Raw genomic sequence first — 19,672 nt, forward strand, 5'->3', positions numbered from 1 at the left:
TAGGTGAGGGGAAATATTGAGTTTCAGGGGCAGCACATTACATTGCTTAACAGCAAATAAAAGGATCTAGAACATTACATCAATAATATTACATTTATATTCACAGCAGATGCAGTATTTATCTATAAAACAATACATATCAAATGCTGACTAATAAGACTAAACATCAATATACAGTTTCATAGAAAATAGGAAATTACACTCATAATGAAAGTAATATTTATAATAACATACAGAAAGTGTTGTAATTTATTGTACTTCATTCAGTTTTAATATTTGACAGGGTAAGGGGGAGGGTTAGGCACTAGGTGAAGGGTTAGGGGGTTATAGTACTTACAAAAATCTGTCAGGATTCTGACTGTCGGGATCCCGTACCCAACCCCTAAATCTTACAAACACACATACAATGTGGGGTCAAAAGTTGCTTTCAACTAGCCACCAAAATTAAATACTAATTTCACAGATCCAACACATTCCATATCAGGTACAAATATGCTTGAGCTAAGTCTGATGCTGCTATACATGTAATGTGGATTGCTTACCATATATTTTTAAAGATATATTAATGCAATGATTTTTGTCTGAAATATTTACTAATGACTTGTTTTGCATTGTAGTTGACCTAAAAGTGGTCTTACCATTAAGGCTACCAAACGGAGCACCGAGACAGTCAACAAAATGTGCTCCAGCTAAAGTTAGCACACAATTCTGTGAATTAACAGCTCCGCCATTTTGGGAGTGACAGCTATCTCACTCTGTGAGAGTGCTGAATCTGCAGTTAACCACATGGTGTCATGGCATACCATATCTGCATTACGCAAGGAATAGGTCCAATAAGGTGTCAGCCTTAATGATCGTAATTTCATTGCTTTTTGAAGTTTGAGGGGCAGAAATTCAATAGGATTTGTGAAATTTCAGATCATGTCTAAGAAGCCTTAATGGGACACGTGAAACCATAAGGTTTTTTTGTCTATGGAATTTCATTGCTTTTTTAAAATGTATTAAATACTGTATCAGGATTTGGAAGAGCAAACCGGGCCACCTGCATGGAAGAAGGGCAACAAAATGGTACACAGGTGTTTTGGGGATGCACAGGGAAAGACGACTATGGAAGCAGGCTGCAGGAGTGCGGGGCAGCAGCATGCAGACCAGTGGCAGAAGTGCTCACTGGCGCTGGTCATGCATTTGAGAAAATAAACACAGATACATGGATGAATCAGTGAGATCCATCTATGCACCTGTGTTAAAATGTAAATTTGTGTAAAATAAAAAAAAGGGACATCACCCCCCCTCACCCCAAACACAACCAGCACCAGGTTTTCCAGAACAAGTCCTGGTTGCCAAAATACCGGGGTCAAATGACGTAGGGGGTCCCCCATATTCAGGGCAACCAGCACTGGGCTCCGAGCTGGTCCTGGAAATACAGGGGGAAAAAATGAGTAAGGTTCCCCTGTATTTTTCACAACCAGCACCTGACTTTTTCTAGCGCGGGGCTGATGCCACAGCAGGAGAGCCATTTCACCGGGCTCCCGAGCATCAACCCTGACCGCTAGTGAGCCAAGGCCAGGGATCCTTGGGGAGTTGGGGGACCCCCTTCCAAAGGCAACCCAGGCCTAGGTTGAGAGCCCGGGGGTATCCCCGACAGCCCTTGGACGGTGGGTGCCAGGTTGATAGTGTAATGCGGTGTGAAAAATAGAAGTATAATATGGTCTTTTGCAGTAGAACTACAGGTCCCAAGACGCCTCCCCCGCATGCTTATACTTGGAGAACCACAAGTACCAGCAAGCCGGGCATTAATGGCCTGCTGGTACCTATAGTACCCCTGTAAAAGAAATATTAAAAAAAACAACATTGTTTTATTATTTTATTGTTCTGCACCTTCACCTGGGGGGCAGCAGCCTTTAAGCTCTTTTTCATGGCTGCCGCCTGCCCCAGGACTTCCACGGCAACTTCCCCTGGAGAGCGCAACGCATCAAGGACTTCTGCGGCGTCTTTTTGCTTCGGCAAGTCCTCTCTGATGGACTGGCCGGATGGTGCCTCGCGCTGGCTTTATATAAGCTAGGTGAGGAGGCGGGGCGATGATGTCGCGTGCCAGGATTGGCTCGTGGTGGCCATCTTTGAATTTCAAAAATGTCACTAAGGCGCCATTTTTTAAATGGGCACGCGTAGTTCTCACCATTGAAATCAATGGTGAGAGCCGTTCATTGGCTGAAAGGCAGAAGGCTCGCCTCTCTCAGCCAATGAGCGCTCAGTGGCGGGGTTTCCATAGTGAAATCCTGCTAAGCTCTCATTCGCGTAAGACAGTACTAATGTCCGCAGGCTGTTCTTTTTTGTTTTGCCAAGCCCGGGGATTGCCTACTTTGGACTGATGAAGACCGATCCACGCATAGGTGACAGTGAGTATGGATATTTTTCACAGGTACCCCATGGATAATCTACTGGAGAAGAGGACAGATGGCTACAGGGGGATACATAGGCAAGTATGTGTGCATGTATGTTTAATAAACTTTTACTTTGTACGGTGTGTGTGTGTCCTGTGTTAATTTAAAGATTTCTTTTGCTGTAGAATCAAAAGGTACCAGCGGGCCCATAATAACCCACATGCGAGTACTTGTGGTTCTTCAAGTACCAGCATGTGGGGGAGGATTGCTGGGACCTGGAATTCCACAGCAAAAGACAATATATAACTTCTATTTTTTAAAACCACATTACACTATTAACAAGGCACCCACCGCCCCAGGGGTGCCGGGGAAAGCCCTGGGTTATCAGCCGAGGGCTGGGGTGCCCTGGAAAGAGGCTTCTCAGCCTCAGCTGACTAGCGGTCCGGGTTGATGCTTCAGCTGGAGGGCCTGGTGAAAGGGCTCCCCTGGCTGTGGCATCAGCCCCCCGCTAGAAAAAGGCCGGTGCTGGTTCTGGAAAATACAGGGGAACCCTAATTTTTTTTCCCTTGTATTTCTAGAACCAGGACCGGATCAGAGCCCAGTGCTGATTGCGCTGAATACAGGGGACCCCTACGTTGTTTGTCCCCAGTATTCTGGCAATCAGGGCTGGTTCTGATTAGCCTGGTGCTGGTTGTGCTTAATACGGGGGACCCCTATGTCGTTTGTCCTCCGTATTTTGCACAACCAGTACTGGGTCACGAAAAGACCAGTGCTGGTTGCTCTTCCCAATTCACCCCCTACCCTGAGTTATGCCTTCCCAAAAATCCCTCAGCAGAAAAGTGGTCCTAACTGAGAGTGTAAGAAAAAAAATAGACAGTTTTAATTTTAGATTGTTCCCAAATCCTAATTTTCTTTTTGCCCTGAAATTTAGCACACAGCACCGAGCGACAGTTCTACCCGCCCATGACAAATTTCGTCTCGGTACCGCCTATAGCTTTTGAGGTGTAGCCCATTAAACACCATGATTGACCAACATATTACACTGGTTAGGTATATGTCGACATTAATAATCTTAACATGAGTTTTGCCTTTTAAATGATTACCAATTTAAAACATTGGCCAGACTCGCTGTAAAACACACACCGAACTACCATTTACCCAATAGATATCAAATCAATGAAATAAAAATATTGCTAAACATTTTCTGCTCAAATGGCAGAATGAGATCAGCTTCACTTGTGTCCTATAAGATGGGGGGCTCCAAAGTTAGGAATATGCAGGTGGTGATTGAAGGTTAGCCAGGCCAAGAAGTCTTCCCCTCAAGCATTGAGAGCTAGAGGACGTTATCTAAAACAGAAAGAAAAAAAAGACATGCAGAGTGTGAGATCATTGTGAGATAACTTGGCACTTTGTAGCAATAGGGAGACAAGCTCCAAGGATGTGCCATAAGCTGCAATTATGAGTTCCGTACTATCTTGTGCACCTAGAGTCTTAACAGTAATTAATTCCTTGCACATAGATTTTGAGGCTGAAGCTTAAAGTACTGTTCACTTTTCATCAAAACCATATACTGTACAACCCCCATACTATCGATTCCCCTCTATTTCTAAACATAATTGATCGCAAGACGCTACTTAGCGTTGCGAGTCGCACAATAAATAATTGCTGTCCAGACTAATCGTGTGATTCCAAAGCACAAAATATTATCACAAGAATAAAAAGGTTTACGAGCTTTGATCTAGACAATTAGCGCAAAGAGCAATTAAATACAAAAGGTACAGCCAATACATACGCAAGCGCCACGGATCCAGGTCCCAGTCATCAATCCTGACGTCTGTGGTCATCAAATGGGTATGACTGGGGACTGGCCCATGGACGCTAGTATATATACCTTTACAAGAGGTGACAACACAATAGGGACAGACAAACACTGTTTCATTGGTTCTTGTTCTTGTCATTCTTCTTATTGGACAGTTCATGCTGTGTCACTAGGGGTATGGCTTGATCTTCATCTTTGTGTAATCTAGCTAAGACACTTCATACAAAGTCACAATATCTAACCAATATCTATTTATTAGGGATGTGCAGGCTCGGATAGGTTCGAGTTTGCACGTTGAGTTCTGATTTTTCCCTCCAAAAAAAAGGAACTCAGAAAGAGGCTAAACGTCATCTTACATGGACGAACATCATCATTCCTGGACAAAAGTCCGAGCCTGCACATCCCTAATATATATATATACATATATATATATATATATATATATATATATATATACACACACACACACCAATTTTAAACCTACCATATGATCCGATCAATCATACCCTGCTTAGGAATAAATCACCTGATTCTAAGCTTCACGTCGATATTACCTATACACCTGTTACAGGATTGAATCAGTGGGTTAAACAAAAATACCTCCCTTGGCGAGTATTAAATAGCTAATTTACGCCCTTTAGGTCCTTAGTGAATGCTCCCGCTCAAAAATCCTCACCACATCGCTAAATGCATTACCCGTGCAGACAACTATTAAAGACATACTTCTGTTAGGAAACAAGGATTAGGGTTCAACAACAGAATATCTTACATAACAACAATAAGTGCTTTACTGCTATATCTCAGATATTCCTAAGCATCTTATATTTCTTAGCTAAACATGTCAGCTTCCACATGGTCCATAACCGTCCCTATTTCCTAATACATTCAGCAAAATCATACTCAGTTATAACTGCAAGGTAATGTGTGGTTCATATGCGATCTAATACACAGATAATACAATATAACACACCACATGTCATAATTTACTCAGAACTGAATTTCCTAACCTAAAATAAATCTAAGAAATTGCACACAGATGAATACAGATTCCGCACAGAAAATTCTCATATGCAGCATGTATAAACTATACATAGAGAACTTTCATATTTGGGATTTCTGTGGTTAATTATGCTTTCTTCAGTACTTAAGAAAACAATATGAGATATGGTAAGAACTTACCCTTGTTATCTCTATTTCTACGAAGTCCATAGGGTTCCACAGGATACCTTGGGGTATAGGCGATGGCGGCAGACATCCAGGCACCACAGAGTTAAATTTTCAGCCTCCCAGGATGCACTGGGGTTCCTCTCCTATACCCCGCCCCCGAGCCTCAGGCCACTCAGTTTCGTAACAAGCCATAGGCCGGAGCAGGAGCAAAAAAAAGAGAGAGAATAAAGTCTGGAACACACAAGAATCACATTCTCACCAGAAGGAGACGGAGAAACCGGTGACCAGATCAAAGCCCATCTGCAGTACAGGTGCGACAGGGCGGGAGTCCTGTGGAACCCTATGGACTTCGTAGAAATAGAGATAACAAGGGTAAGTTCTTACCATATCTCATATTTTCTACTTCAGGGTCCATAGGGTATCCACGATACCTTGGGGATGTCCCAAAGCAGTATCCTTTAAGGGTGGGGACGCTCCTGTGCTGTAAGGAGAATCCGCCGCCCGAAGGAAGCATCCTGAGAGGCGAAGGTATCAAAAACATAATACCTTACAAAAATATGGACAGATGACCACGTGGCTGCCAATCACCGCTGAAGCGCCATGTCGAGCTGCCCACGAAGGACCCACAGACCTAGTGGAAGAGCTTTAAAAGAGGATGGAACAGGAAGACCTGTGAATCCATCCTGCCAAAGTTAGCGCAGTGGCAGGCCAACCTATTTTATGGAAACCAGAAAGGACAAAACCGAGAGTCTGATTTCTTAAATGGACTGGTACGGTCAACTTAAATTCTTAGAGCCCGTACCACATCCAAAGAGGCCTCACCAGCAGAAAGGACTGGGGAAGTAAAGGCAGGTACTATAATTTTCTCATTGATGTGGAAACTAGACACCACCGTAGGTACAAAACCAGGGCAAGTGCGAAGCACTGCCCTGTTCCTAGGAAAGATGAGAAAGAGGGAGGTCTACATGACAGAGCCCCCCATTCTGAGATCCTACCGGCCAAATCAATGGCCAGAAGGAATACATTCCTAGCCATAAGCCATTTGAAGTCCACTGAGCCCAGTGGATCAAATGGTGGTCCTCAGAGAGCCCTAAAGACCACAGCCAAATCCCAAGGAGCCACAGGAGGAACAAAGGGATGCTGAATATAATGTATACCCTGCACAAAGGTGCGGACATCAGGAAGAGTAGCAATCCTACGATGAAACCAACAGGGCAGAAACCTGCACCTTCAGGTAAGCAAGGCGAAGACCGTTATCTAAGCCCACCTGTAGGAAAGCCAACACTCTGGATATCCGGAATACCGGAGGAGCAGAGCCTGTAGGGCGACACAACTGAAAGAAAGTATGCCATACCTGATGGTAAATTCTTGCAGATAAAATCTTCCGAGCTCTTAGCATGGACATAGGCCCTGTTAACTATAGAGCTGGAAAAACTCCTAGACCTTAAGAGGGCAGTCTCCACCGCCACGGACAGACAACCCAGGTCTGGGTATCAGCCAGGATCCTGAGACAACAGGTCTGGTCGTAGAGGTAACCGCTTCGGAGTGTTAACTGAAACACTCCAAAGATCTGAGTAATAGTGCCGTCTGGCCCACGCACGAGCTATCAGCAGGAGCGCGCCTCCTTCTTGCTATTACTGGAGGAAGGGATAACGGAGGGACGAGGTACACAACTTAGAAGGTCCACTGGACCAACATACGTCTACCATAAGAGTCTCATCTCTGAAAGGCTCCACTTGTTCACCAGAAGATTGAACACCTCCTGATGAAGAGGACATTTCCCTGAATGCACGTCCTGACGGCTGGGAAAGCCTGCTTTGCATCTGAGGATTTCTGAATGAACACTGCCGATGACGGCAGGGATATAGCCTTCCACCCAAGCCAGAATTCGAGACACCACTGTTAGTGTCGCCCGACTTCGGGAACCACCTAGGTGGTTTACATAAGCCATCATGATGACGTTGTCAGACCGTACCTGCACGGTATTTCCATGGAGGACCTGTCCTGCATGCTGGAGTACCGTGAATACTGCTCAGAGTTCTCAGATGTTTATGGAAAGCGCAAAAACTACAGGAGTCCACCTGCCCTGGAACAAGTGTGGACCCGTCACTGCTTCCCAGCCACGGATACTGGCGTCCGTTGTCAGAAGGACCTGGTACGCAATCCCAAAGGGGGTGCCCCTTGTTTAGGTAAGCTTTCCGCAGCCACCAGGCCAGAGAGAGACAAACCTTCGGGGAAAGCACTATTGACTTTATCCTATGGGGCAACCCATCCCATCCGGAGAGGATCCATTTTTCTAGAGTGACACTGGGTACTCTCCACCATGTCGAACAGCGACACCCTGGAACCCAGGAACCACATTGCCGAGTGAATAGACACTCGGCGACTCGGCAGGCAACTGCGTACCTTTGCCTGTAATGCAGAGATCTTTTCCTCAATTACAAAGATCCTCAGATGTTGGGATATGGAGCAGCCCCTTTGAAGAATCAGAGAGGACCATTTCCAGTGTATCAGTCAGCCCTAACGTAACAACACAGATATTGTCCGTTGCAGATGGCACTGAAGTATCTCTGGAGACTCTGGTAACACCAGGAGGTCGCCCGGATTGGGTAACAAGCGGACCCCCTGCATCTGCAAGTGGGCTGCCATAACTGCCATGACCCTGGTAAAACTGGAAATGCTTATCGACCACTGCAAACCTGAGGAAAAACACTGGTGTTCGAAGAAAATAGGGACATTCAGGTAGTCACCCTGAATATATCCAACGACACCACAAAATTCCCAGGCTCCATTGAATGATGGAATGCAGGGTCCCCCTCCTGAACCAAGGAACCCTTAAGAATTTGTTGAAGGATTCGAGGTTGAGGATGTCCAGGTATTACTCCTGCCTGTAGCATAGAGTGTAACACCATCAAAAATTACAGGGCCTTGTCTTGAATTGACAGAAGACCTGTAATGAAAAACCATCTGAGAGGCTTTTACCGGGAGGAGAGGACATACATTCAAGAAAATACTTCTCTTACCCCAGTGTCCGTGGAGGTCAGACACCAGCACTGGGCGAACTGGAGAAGCCGGCCTCCAACTCTGGAGTCCCCCGAGAGGAGGCCCGTCCTGTGAGGCTGAAGGCTTATAGTCCAACTTGGGAGTAGGACGTCTTGTAATCCAAGCCTGTTCTTATGGCTGAGCAGATTTCCTGGCTACTGACTGTCTTGGAAAGCTATATTTTAGACTTACCCTGGCCTCACAGGGCCGAAAAGACAAAATCCCAGACCCCGATGGGACTGTAGCCGATGGCAGACAGGCAGACGTAGCTGCTGCCTGCGGGGCCACAAATGTGTCCAGATGAGGGCCAAACAGGACCTGTCCCGTAGAAGGCAAAGCATTCCAAATGGAATCTGCGTCCGCTTTCCAAGAGCGCAACCACAGGGAGCGGCGAGCCGCTACTGCTGCCGAGCCGCTACTGCTGCCGAGGAGATTCTGGAAAGGAGTAGGCTATATGTAAGACTGTCTCATTATGAACGTGGCTAAGTCTCTGAGAATTTGCCACTATCCACCTGCTCCGCTGGAGAGTCAGTGTGCAGAGATCCAGTTACCTACCCAGCGCTCCATGAATCTGGCCCCCCAGCACACGGTCATAGCCGGCCTGGAAGCCCCTCCAGCAAGGGAATAATTGGCTTTTAGATATATTTGCACCTTGCAATGTGTAACCTCCTTCAAGGAGGACCTGGAGGGCATGGGCCACGTAACACTCCTCACTAGGCGCGTAACATGAGAATCTACCCGTAAAGGTAACTCCCATTCGGAAAAATAATTATCCGCAAAGGGGTATGCAAAAGGTCAACCGTTTTTGAGGCTGGAACCGCTTACCCGGATTTTCCACGCCTCCTCTAAATGATCCACCTGACCAGATAGAGGAATTACAGTGGCAACACCCTTATCCTTAAAAAAGGCATAGTTGGATTTAGCCACGGGGGATATGTAATAACCAAAGCCGCACGGACTGCCCGTATAAGGCCAGGTATATAGACTTTAGACCCAGACTACGCCTCCTTTGCACTAAGGGGCTCGTGTCTGAAAAAGTCAATAATGTCACCGTCATCAGACGTCATGTCCTTACCCGTCTGAGACCAGAAAGGCCGTTTAGAAGGCCGAAATGGTGACTCCCCCTGCAAAACGTCCTTCAGGTGCTATACCATTTGGACAATAAATTCACCTACACAGGCTCCTGCGAGACCTGGGGGGGAAAAAACAGGATACACTGGGGTACCATCAACTGCCCAGGGACCCCTGCATGTGATGAGACCACCACTCTCTGCGATAACCCCTACGGGGAAACGCAGGGAGCGTTGCCCACCAGGGCTGTAAGCATCTTAGCCAGCCGAGGGCGGTCCCTTTTTGTGCAGGCACAGTGACAGAAATGGGGCGTGATATATAATACAACATGCCCTCCATAAACCCTCAGCATCTACATATCCCTCCACTAACTGCACATGATATCAGTACAATATAGCTGGAAGAGGATATCCTCGTTCACCTTCAGACATGAGGATTGTGAACGGAGCGTATGTGACTTCCCACACAGAAAAAACACGTTTACTGTGAGGTAATAAACACCCTGCGACACCGCACCGCAAGGGCTGTAGCAGAAGAACAGGGATAGGAAAAAAGGCTGACAGTCAGAAATGAAAGTACAGGCAAACAGCGCTAGCATTTAAGTCACATACAATGCACAGATAACATCCTGCATTACAAGCACTGCGATCAACTACACAGACCAGAGCCTGGTAGGAAACAGTGCTGCATACACTGACCTTATTGAAGGAGAGGTATGCGGGGGACCCGGACCGCAATGGCACCTGTAACAGCTTCCAGCAGCGTTAGTCATTCCCAGCACATGTAGTGAGAAAATGGCCACCGAGGAGCAGAGAGGAGGCGGGCCCGGGGGAGGAGCGCTGACACAGCCCGCTCAGACCGCTGTGGAATGGCACTGTGCAGCGGGGGAGACGCCGGCTGTGAGACAGGGAAGGCGTTCTCCCCTGGCCTATTAACCCCTGGGACGCCGCGCTGTACCGCACATGCTGCGGTCCGCTGTCCCTGGTGGTCTAGTGGAAGGCGCAGGATCAGTACCTGGCCCCACGCGCAGCCGGTCCCCAGGGAGCCCCCTGCCTGGGGACCAAAAAGGACTGTGTTACCGGCGGGTGCCCACCGCGGGACCCCGCCGCTTACCTTGTCCCCCGTGCATCCGGCCACAGTCCAGGTAGCCGAGGTCACCGCTAGCTGTGACCCCAGCTACCAACCAGCATCCCCGGATCGGTACCGGCGTTCTGGTACCGGCGGGGTGTAGGAGTGACAGCATGGACGTCAATACTGACTGTCCTATGCTGGAGCACTCTAGTTGTGCAGCCACAGCTGCGAAGAAATCTTCAGGGGCCTTGAAAAGACCCCCCTCTGTAGGTGCGACTGGTCCGGCCAGGCACCAACGAAAACGGAGTGGCCTGAGGCTCGGGGGCGGGGTATAGGAGAGGAACCCCAGTGCATCCTGGGAGGCTGAAAATTTAACTCTGTGGTGCCTGGATGTCTGCCGCCATCGCCTATACCCCAAGGTATCCTGTGGATACCCTATGGACCCTGAAGTAGAAATGCACTGTACAGCTTCATTGCCGACATACCGCAGGGGTCCTCCTTGTTGTTTAGTGTGAATTAAACAATGAATGGACCTGCTGTCTAGACTTACAGGTAGATCAGAGAAAAATCTATTCGCAAGCACATACATAATTTACTGTAAACAAGGACACTTGATTTTACCAAAATGAACAATGACTCAAAGCTTGCACACACTTAAAATTACTTAAAACCTAGATGTGATTTAAAACACACATTATTAGGTTACTTGTTACTATTTTTATACTTTTTTGGTATTAGCTGTACCCGTAATTCTAAGCGCTTAGGGCGGTAGAAGTGCGCAAGCACTATCTTGCTTAGCGTGCGCGATGCTGCTTTGTGCCGTGAGCACGCCACTTAGCCACATGTTCCCCTCATGTTGCCATAGTTTTAAACAATCATTATACTTTACTCGTTTCTTTAGAGATTTCACCACACAGATGCTATCCCTAACATTATTCAACACCTCACATCAAAACTGCCAATTTTAGGAAAAGGTTTCACACATCTCTGGGTCATCTTAACCCATACATTACAGTACGCAGTTGCATACGCACCATACTTTGTATACATTATATGCCTTGCCGAACCTGTCTGCCCTTCCAAATGCAGTGCATTGTCGACCATTCCCAGCGACTGTTTAGCACCCATCTGGGAAACCGCTAAACAGCTTATCACTAGGTAATGTGGACCGGTGAACGATTCCAAGAGCTACGTTCACGCACTCCTTCTCTTGTGCACAACCGGCCCGATAAGCGTTGCGGACAGCGTGCACAAGAGGAGCAGAATATGCCTATGCAATTATCCTGCTTTCAGACAGATTTCCGCAAAAGCTCTGTCTCGGCTTCTTCCCGTTATGTGCTACCAACCACTAAACGTTACTGCCAGCGCACACAACGAGGAGCAAAATAATGCCTATGCACTTATTCTGCCTCCAGATGAATCCACACAAGCTTCCTTTTTGAGTACTTTCCACTGTTAGCATTTAAGAGTTCCAATAACCCTTACCTTTCCAGTGATTTCGTCCACTACCCCCAGTCACAATCATGGTCTGCCCAACCGTGCGGTCCAACCGCAATGCCCAGATAACCTAACTGATCAATGGACCTTTGCGACCACTATTGAGGGCCGAATTTCGAAAACCTACTTGTTTTCTCCAAGGTACAAACTCCCTGTCCTTGCTGCAATATACCTGTTATGTGTATACACCCAGTAGTTTTCTGCCTCGTCACACACCTCGCAAGTCTTAAGGTCCGACACATGGTACATAGTCAAAATAGGAAACACACAGTACTCCTATTCACGTCACAAGGACACATTCACTTTCAAACACCTTTTCTGTGCAGAAAAATAAACCTTCCCCTAATATGGCAGCATGATTCAGAGGCCTTAAACAATGAAATCACGCTATCAATACAACAATGTTATCTTACTGATTGTTTAAACACATGGAAGCAATATAGGAAACACGTGTACGCTATTTGCAAGTCGCACTTTAGCGCCAAACCTAACAAAAGAAAGAAACAGACTTTTCTCCCGTCCCAGGTCCTAGTCAGCGCCCCTTTGAAATCACACAATGACGGGTATCGGTTTCTCAACACTAGATGGTAGCAGGTTTCGAACACAATGCGTTCTTCCTGCATATGGCGCCTTCCATCCTTCGTTGAGAAATCGAGAACGGTGCTACCATGTAAAATCGGGTGGCGTGACCTCCAAAACTATGAGCCCCCAATATATCGATTCGCCTCTATGTCTAAAAAACCTAATTGATCGCAAGACGCTACTTAGCGTTGCGAGTCGCACAATAATATGAGATATGGTAAGAACTTACCCTTGTTATCTCTTTTTCTACGAAGTCCATAGGGTTCCACAGGATACCTTGGGGTATAGGTGTGACATCAGTCATCGGGCACCATAGAGTTAAACTTTCAGCCTCCCAGGATGCACTAGGGTCCCCCTCCTATACCCCGCCCCCGAGCCAAGGCACCTCAGTTAGTTACCAAGCCATAGGCCGGAGGAGAAGGAAGAGAGAGAAAAAAGATCTGGACACACACAAGAATCACATTCTCACCAGAGGGAGATGGAAAAACCGGTGACCAGAGCAAATCCCATCTGCAGCACAGGTGCGACAGGGCGGGAGTCCTGTGGAACCCTATGGACTTCGTAGAAATAGAGATAACAAGGGTAAGTTCTTACCATATCTCATATTTTCTACTTCAGGGTCCATAGGGTATCCACAGGATACCTTGGGGATGTCCCAAAGCAGTATCCTTTAAGGGTGGGGATGCTCCTGTGCTGAAAGGAGAATTCGCCGCCCGAAGGAAGCATCCTGAGAGGCGAAGGTGTCAAACCTGTAATACCTCACGAAGGAATGGACAGAGGACAACGTAGCAGCCTTGCAGATCTGGACTGCAGAGGCACCACGTCGAGCTGCCCACGAAGGACCCACAGACCTAGTGGAATGAGCCTTCACAGAAGGAGGAACCGGCAGGCCTTCATGAAGATAAGCTTCAGAAATTGCCATACGGATCCAGGCTGCCAAAGTTTGCTTTGAAGCAGGCCAACCCTTTTTACGGAAGCCATAGAGGACAAACAAGGCGTCCGACTTCCTACACGAAGAAGTGCGGTCAACATAAGTCCTTAAGGCCCGCACAACATCCAAAGAGGCCTCACCCACGGAAAGGAAAGGTGAGTTAAAGGCCGGAACAACGATTTCCTCGTTAACATGAAACTGGGAAACAACTTTGGGAAGAAACTCAGGTCGAGTGTGGAGCACTGCCCTGTTCCCATGAAAAATCAAGAAAGGGGGTCTACAAGAAAGAGCCCCTAAATCAGAAACACGTCTGGCCGAAGCTATGGCCAGAAGGAAAACAGTCTTAGCTGTTAGCCATTTAAGATCCACTGAGCCCAGTGGTTCAAACGGCGGTCCCTGGAAAGCCCTCAGGACCACAGTCAAATTCCAAGGCGCCACAGGTGGAACAAAGGGCGGCTGAATGCGGACAACACCTTGCATAAAGGTGCGCACATCCGGGAATGTAGCAATCCTACGGTGAAACCAGACAGACAGGGCCGAAACCTGTACCTTCAAAGAGGCAAGGCGAAGTCCATGATCTAGTCCCGCTTGTAGGAAGGCGAGTATCCGAGACAGACGAAACTCCCGTGGTGCATAACCTCTCGGTCGACACCACTGGAAGAACGTATGCCACACGCGATGGTATATTCTCGCGGAAGATGGTTCCCGAGCTCGTAACATGGTACGCACCACAGAGCTGGAAAACCCCCTGGACCTCAACATGGCTGTCTCAACAGCCACGCCGTCAAAGACAGCCGAGTCAGGTCCGGGTGAAGACAAGGACCCTGCGACAGAAGGTTCCGGTCGTAGCGGCAACCGCAGAGGACTGTCCACGGACAGACCCTGAAGGTCTGAGAACCAGTGCTGTCTGGGCCACGCAGGAGCTATCAACAGGAGCGTCCCTCCTTCCTGTTTGAATTTCCGGATTACCCGTGGAAGAAGGGAAACCGGAGGAAACAGGTATGCGAACCTGAACGTCCACCGGACGGACAGAGCATCCACCAGAGACGCCCCTTCGTCTCTTGTGCGAGACCCGTACACCGGCAACTTGTTGTTGTGCCGGTACGCCATGAGGTCGATCTCTGGAAGACCCCACCTGTCCACCAGCATTTGAAAAACGTCCGGGTGCAGGGACCATTCCCCCGGATGAACGTCCTGGCGACTTAGAAAGTCCGCCTCCCAATTTAGCACTCCCGGGATGAAGACCGCTGATATGGCCGGAAGATTGCGCTCCACCCATACCAGGATCCGAGACACCTCTACGAGAGCCGCCCAACTTCGGGTTCCTCCTTGCCTGTTTATGTAGGCCACGGTGGTAGCGTTGTCCGACTGGACCTGCACCGGGCGACCCTGGAGAACCCGATGTGCCTGCTGGAGAGCACTGAAGACCGCACGGAGTTCCAAGATATTTATTGGAAGCTCCGCTTCTGTCGGCTTCCACCTGCCCTGGAACAAGTGTGGACCCGAAATTGCTCCCCAGCCCCGAAGACTGGCGTCCGTTGTCAACAGGAATTTTGGTACCCAGAACGGACGTCCCTTGCTGAGATGGGTCATCTGCAACCACCAGGCAAGGGACAGGCGAACCTCCGGGGTGAGCACTATCGTCTGGGACTTCAGAGACCGGGGCAGCCCGTTCCACTTGGACAGGATCAGGTGTTGCAGAGGTCTGGAGTGAAACTGGGCGTATTCCACCATGTCGAACACCGACACCATGGAGCCCAGTAACCTCATCGCCGAGTGTAGAGACACCCGGCGGCTGTGCAGAAAACTGCGCACCCTCGACTGTAAAGCAGAGGTCTTTTCCCCCGTCACGAAGATCCTTTGCTGTCCCGAGTCCAACAAGGCTCCGAGGTGCAGAATCCGCCGAGACGGGATTAGAGTGGACTTCTGCCAGTTTATTAACCAGCCGTGCCGTTGCAGTAGCGCAATGGTCAGGTCCAAGTGGCGAAGAAGGAGCTCTGGAGATCCCGCCACCAATAAAAGGTCGTCCAAGTACGGCAACAGGCGGACTCCCTGCAGCCGCAGAGAAGCCGCCATGACCGCCATCACCTTGGTGAACACACGTGGTGCTGTCGCCAGGCCAAAAGGTAACGCCCGAAACTGGAAGTGGTCGCTGCGGATTGCAAACCTGAGGAACTGTTGATGGCGCAAAAGAATAGGGACATGCAGGTGAGCGTCCTGTATGTCCAATGACACCATGTAGTCCCCAGGTTCCAGCGCCAGAATGATGGACCGTAGGGTCTCCATCCGAAACTTCGGCACCCGCAAAGACTTGTTGAGTGCTTTGAGGTTGAGAATCGGACGATACGACCCATTGGGTTTCTGCACCAAAAAAAGATTTGAATAGAAACCCTCTGGGAGAATGGAACAGGCACTATAACTCCAGCCTGGAGCATAGTGTGCAATACCTTCCGCAGCTCCGTGGCCTTGTTCCGGTCTGATGGTAGACCCGTGGTGAAGAATCGAGCCGGGGGTCTGTGTCGGAAAGAGAGGGCGTACCCGTGGGAGACCACCTCGAGAACCCAAGTGTCGGTCCAACACCGGGCGAACTGCAGCAGGCGGCCTCCCACTTTGGGATCCCCCAAAGGGAGGCCCGGACCATCAGGCCGCAGGCTTGTCATCTGGCTTAGGGGCCGGACGTCTGGTACTCCATGCCTGCTTCCGGGGCTTGGCCGATTTCTTGGGACCAGCCTGTCGAGGAAACGACTGTGGTTTGGGCCTGCCCTGGGCCCTATAAGACCGAAAGGACGATGGTCCTGAACCAGAAGGAGCAGCGGCCGACGGGAGACATGCCGATTTGGCTGCCCCCAGCGTGGCCACAATCTTGTCCAGATCCGGACCGAAGAGAACTTCTCCGTTAAAGGGCAACGCCTCCAAACCCTTTTTGGAATCAGCGTCCGCCTTCCAGGATCGCCACCTACAAGGTGCGACGAGCAGCCACTGCTGCCGAAGAAATTCGAGACACCAGGGTACTAATGTCTAAGGCCGCCTCGTTGATATACGTGGCGGAATCACGGAGATTGCCAATCAACTCCACCTGATCGGCCGGACAGTCGGAATCAAAAGACGCCTCTAATGAATCCGCCCAGCGCTCCATCGCTCTGGCAACCCAGCAAATGGCCATAGCCGGCCGTGCTGCCCCCCCCCGCAAGGGAATAAGCGGACTTCAGGCAGATCTCCACCTTGCGGTCCGTAGCATCCTTAAGGGAGGACATGGATGGCATCGGCAATGTGGCACTACGGACAAGACGGGTCACGTGAGAGTCCACCTGTGGAGGGGATTCCCACTTGGCAAAATAATTATCCGCGAACGGATAAGCCACCCCCAGGTGCCTCTGCGGCTGGTATCGCTTGCCAGGCTGTTTCCACGCCTCCTCTAAATGGTCCACTAACTGACCCGAAAGAGGAAAGACCGTGGCGTCACCCTTCACATCCTTAAAAAAGGCATACTTGGATTTAGCCGTTGGGGGAACTTCGTCCTCAATCACCAAGGCTGTGCGGACTGCCCGAATAAGTCCAGGAATATACACCTTGGACCTAGCGTCAGCGTCCTTGGTATGGAGAGGTTCCTGATCGTAAGGATCCAGAATCTCCCCATCATCAGACGTTCCTTCGTCATCCTCATAAGGGGTCGACAGAGACGCCACCGGCCGTTTATGTGGCCGCATCACAGACTCCCCTTGCAACACATCAGACAAGTGCTGTACAGAACTCGTCAGGGAGTTAACCCACGCCGGCTCCTGAGAAACCAGGAGAGGGGAAATAGGGAGACTGCGGGGTACCACCAATTGTCTAGGGAAACTCTGCATGGGTGACGACACCACTGACTGCTGGGACAAACCCATCTGCGTAAACGCGGGCTGCGGAGCCAACTGGCCCACTAAGGTTGTAAGCGCCTTAGCGAAACAAGCCCAGGGCGGCTCCTGTACCGGTGCTGTAACCGTAATAGGCCGCGCCATCGACAAACACTGCCAGCAGAGGCCCTCCGCGCTACCCTCCCCCTCCGCTAAAGGTACTTTACACATAGTACACTGTAGCCGGAGAGGAAAATCACTTTCAGACATGATGGTACCAAGTATGTGACCCCTCTCACCAAATGTATTTTAAAGAGGCGAGAGACCACCCTGCAGCACCGCACCGCACGTGCTTAGCAGAAAGAACAGGGACAGTAATAAAGCTGACAGTCAGATATAGAAGATACAGGCAGCAGCGCTAGCACAGTCACATACAATGCAAAGAAAATCAATTCCTGCACTAACCAGCGCTGATCACTCAACTACGCAGACACAGGGTCTGGTAGGACACAGCGCTGCATACACAGACCTGACCACAACGGAGGAGAGGTATGCGGGGGGACCCAGACCACGATGCTTCCGTCCAGGCTTCCAGCAGCGTTCACCATGCGTTCAGGAAGATGGCCGCCGAGGAGCAGAGAGGAGGCTGGCCTGGGGGAGGAGCGCTGCCACAGGGCCAGTCGGCAATGTGCAGAGAGGGCGGCGCCGGCTGTGAGACAGGGAAGGCGCGCTCCCCTGGCGAGCATTTAACCCCCGGGACGCCGCAGCGCTACCGCTCTGCTGCGGTCCGCTGTCCCAGGCGGGTAGTGGAAGCGCAGGTTACATACCTGGCTCCACGCTGCAGCCAGTCCCCAGGGAGCCCCCTGCCTGGGGACTCTGGACCATGTAACAGCGGGGACCCACCTTGATGTCCCCCTTGATTCCGGCCATGGTCCGGAACATCTGGGGTCACCGCTAGCTGTGACCCCAGATGCTCACCAGCATCCCCGGATCGGTACCGGCGTTCTGGTACCGGCGGGGGTGTAGGGAAGACAGCATGGACGTCAGGACTGACTGTCCATGCTGTACATCCAGATGTGCAGCCACAGCTGCATGCAGGAAAACTTCAGGGGCTCTTCTTAACCCCCACTCCAACAGGTGCACCCGACTCCGGCCGGGCACCAAACTAAACTGAGGTGCCTTGGCTCGGGGGCGGGGTATAGGAGGGGGACCCTAGTGAATCCTGGGAGGCTGAAAGCTTAACTCTATGGTGCCCGATGACTGACGTCACACCTGTACCCTAAGGTATCCTGTGGATACCCTATGGACCCTGAAGTAGAAAAATAATTGCTGTCCAGACTAATCGTGTGGTTCCAAAGCACAAATTATTATCACAAGAATAAAAAGGTTTACGAGCTTTGATCTAGACAATTAGCGCAAAGAGCAATTAAATACAAAAGGTACAGCCAATACATACGCAAGCGCCCCGGATCCAGGTCCCAGTCATCAATCCTGACGTCTGTGGTCATCAAATGGGTGTGAATGGGGACTGGCCCATGGACGCAAGTATATATACCTTTACAAGGGGTGACAACACAATAAGGACAGACAAATACTGTTTCATTGGTTCTGGTCATTCTTCTTATTGGACAGTTCATGCTGTGTCACTAGGGGTATGGCTTGATCACCTTTGTGTAATCTAGCTAAGACACTTCATACAAAGTCACAATATCTAACCAATATCTCTCTATGATCCATAACTCCCGAATGCATGATGCGACTCCCTTGCCGATAGAACCGGAAGTCTGCAAATAGACAGGGTGTCAGTATAATACTAAACATGAAATGTCTACGATGTTCTATACCATTAATATCATATATGCACACTTCATACCATGTCTAACAAAAACCTTTAATATTAATCTTAATGCTAGGGAACCTTTTCTATATGTGCTTGCATAAGTAATAGTGAGATATTTACAGAAATACCTAAGTATGCGTTGTGCGTCTGAGCACAGCACAAATGTTGCAGTGCGTGTATGTATTGTGCCTTTATCTTACATATGCTAATGTGCGTCTTCATCTTAAAATAGTTACAGGGTATGTGCGTGGGTATGTTTGTACGTATTAATATTATATAGCTTTATCCAGTAACTGATATTATTGATATTACTTCTGTCTGAACCAAGTTTAAAAATGACAGACAATGAAGTTGTTCTCATCAGGGATGGCCAGCAGATACTTGATGGAGTCGCAATGTCTAATGGCTTAATCAAAGGCCTCTTCTGCCTATTTGGAA

General features: G+C 49.2%; 1 protein-coding gene across 4 annotated transcripts in view; it reads right to left on the reverse strand.

Annotated features, from left to right (window-relative positions):
• CDK5RAP1 (CDK5RAP1 mitochondrial tRNA methylthiotransferase) overlaps nt 1–19,672 on the reverse strand; it is a 137,960-nt gene that overhangs the window by 20,310 nt on the left and 97,978 nt on the right. For 3 of the 4 annotated variants that reach the window (XM_088480553.1, XM_088480552.1, XM_088480554.1), the window contains exon 14: nt 1,676–3,728. The exons of the other annotated variant lie outside the window; for it this stretch is intronic. In XM_088480553.1, coding sequence (XP_088336679.1) covers nt 3,648–3,728 — 81 coding nt within the window. In that variant the 3' untranslated portion in view covers nt 1,676–3,647. Of the gene's footprint in view, nt 1–1,675; nt 3,729–19,672 lie in introns of those variants that run through there. 4 annotated transcript variants of the gene reach the window in all.

The sequence above is a fragment of the Taudactylus pleione genome, unplaced genomic scaffold (assembly GCF_031769625.1).
Source record: "Taudactylus pleione unplaced genomic scaffold, aTauple2 ptg000256l, whole genome shotgun sequence".
Taxonomy (NCBI): Eukaryota; Metazoa; Chordata; class Amphibia; order Anura; family Myobatrachidae; genus Taudactylus; species Taudactylus pleione.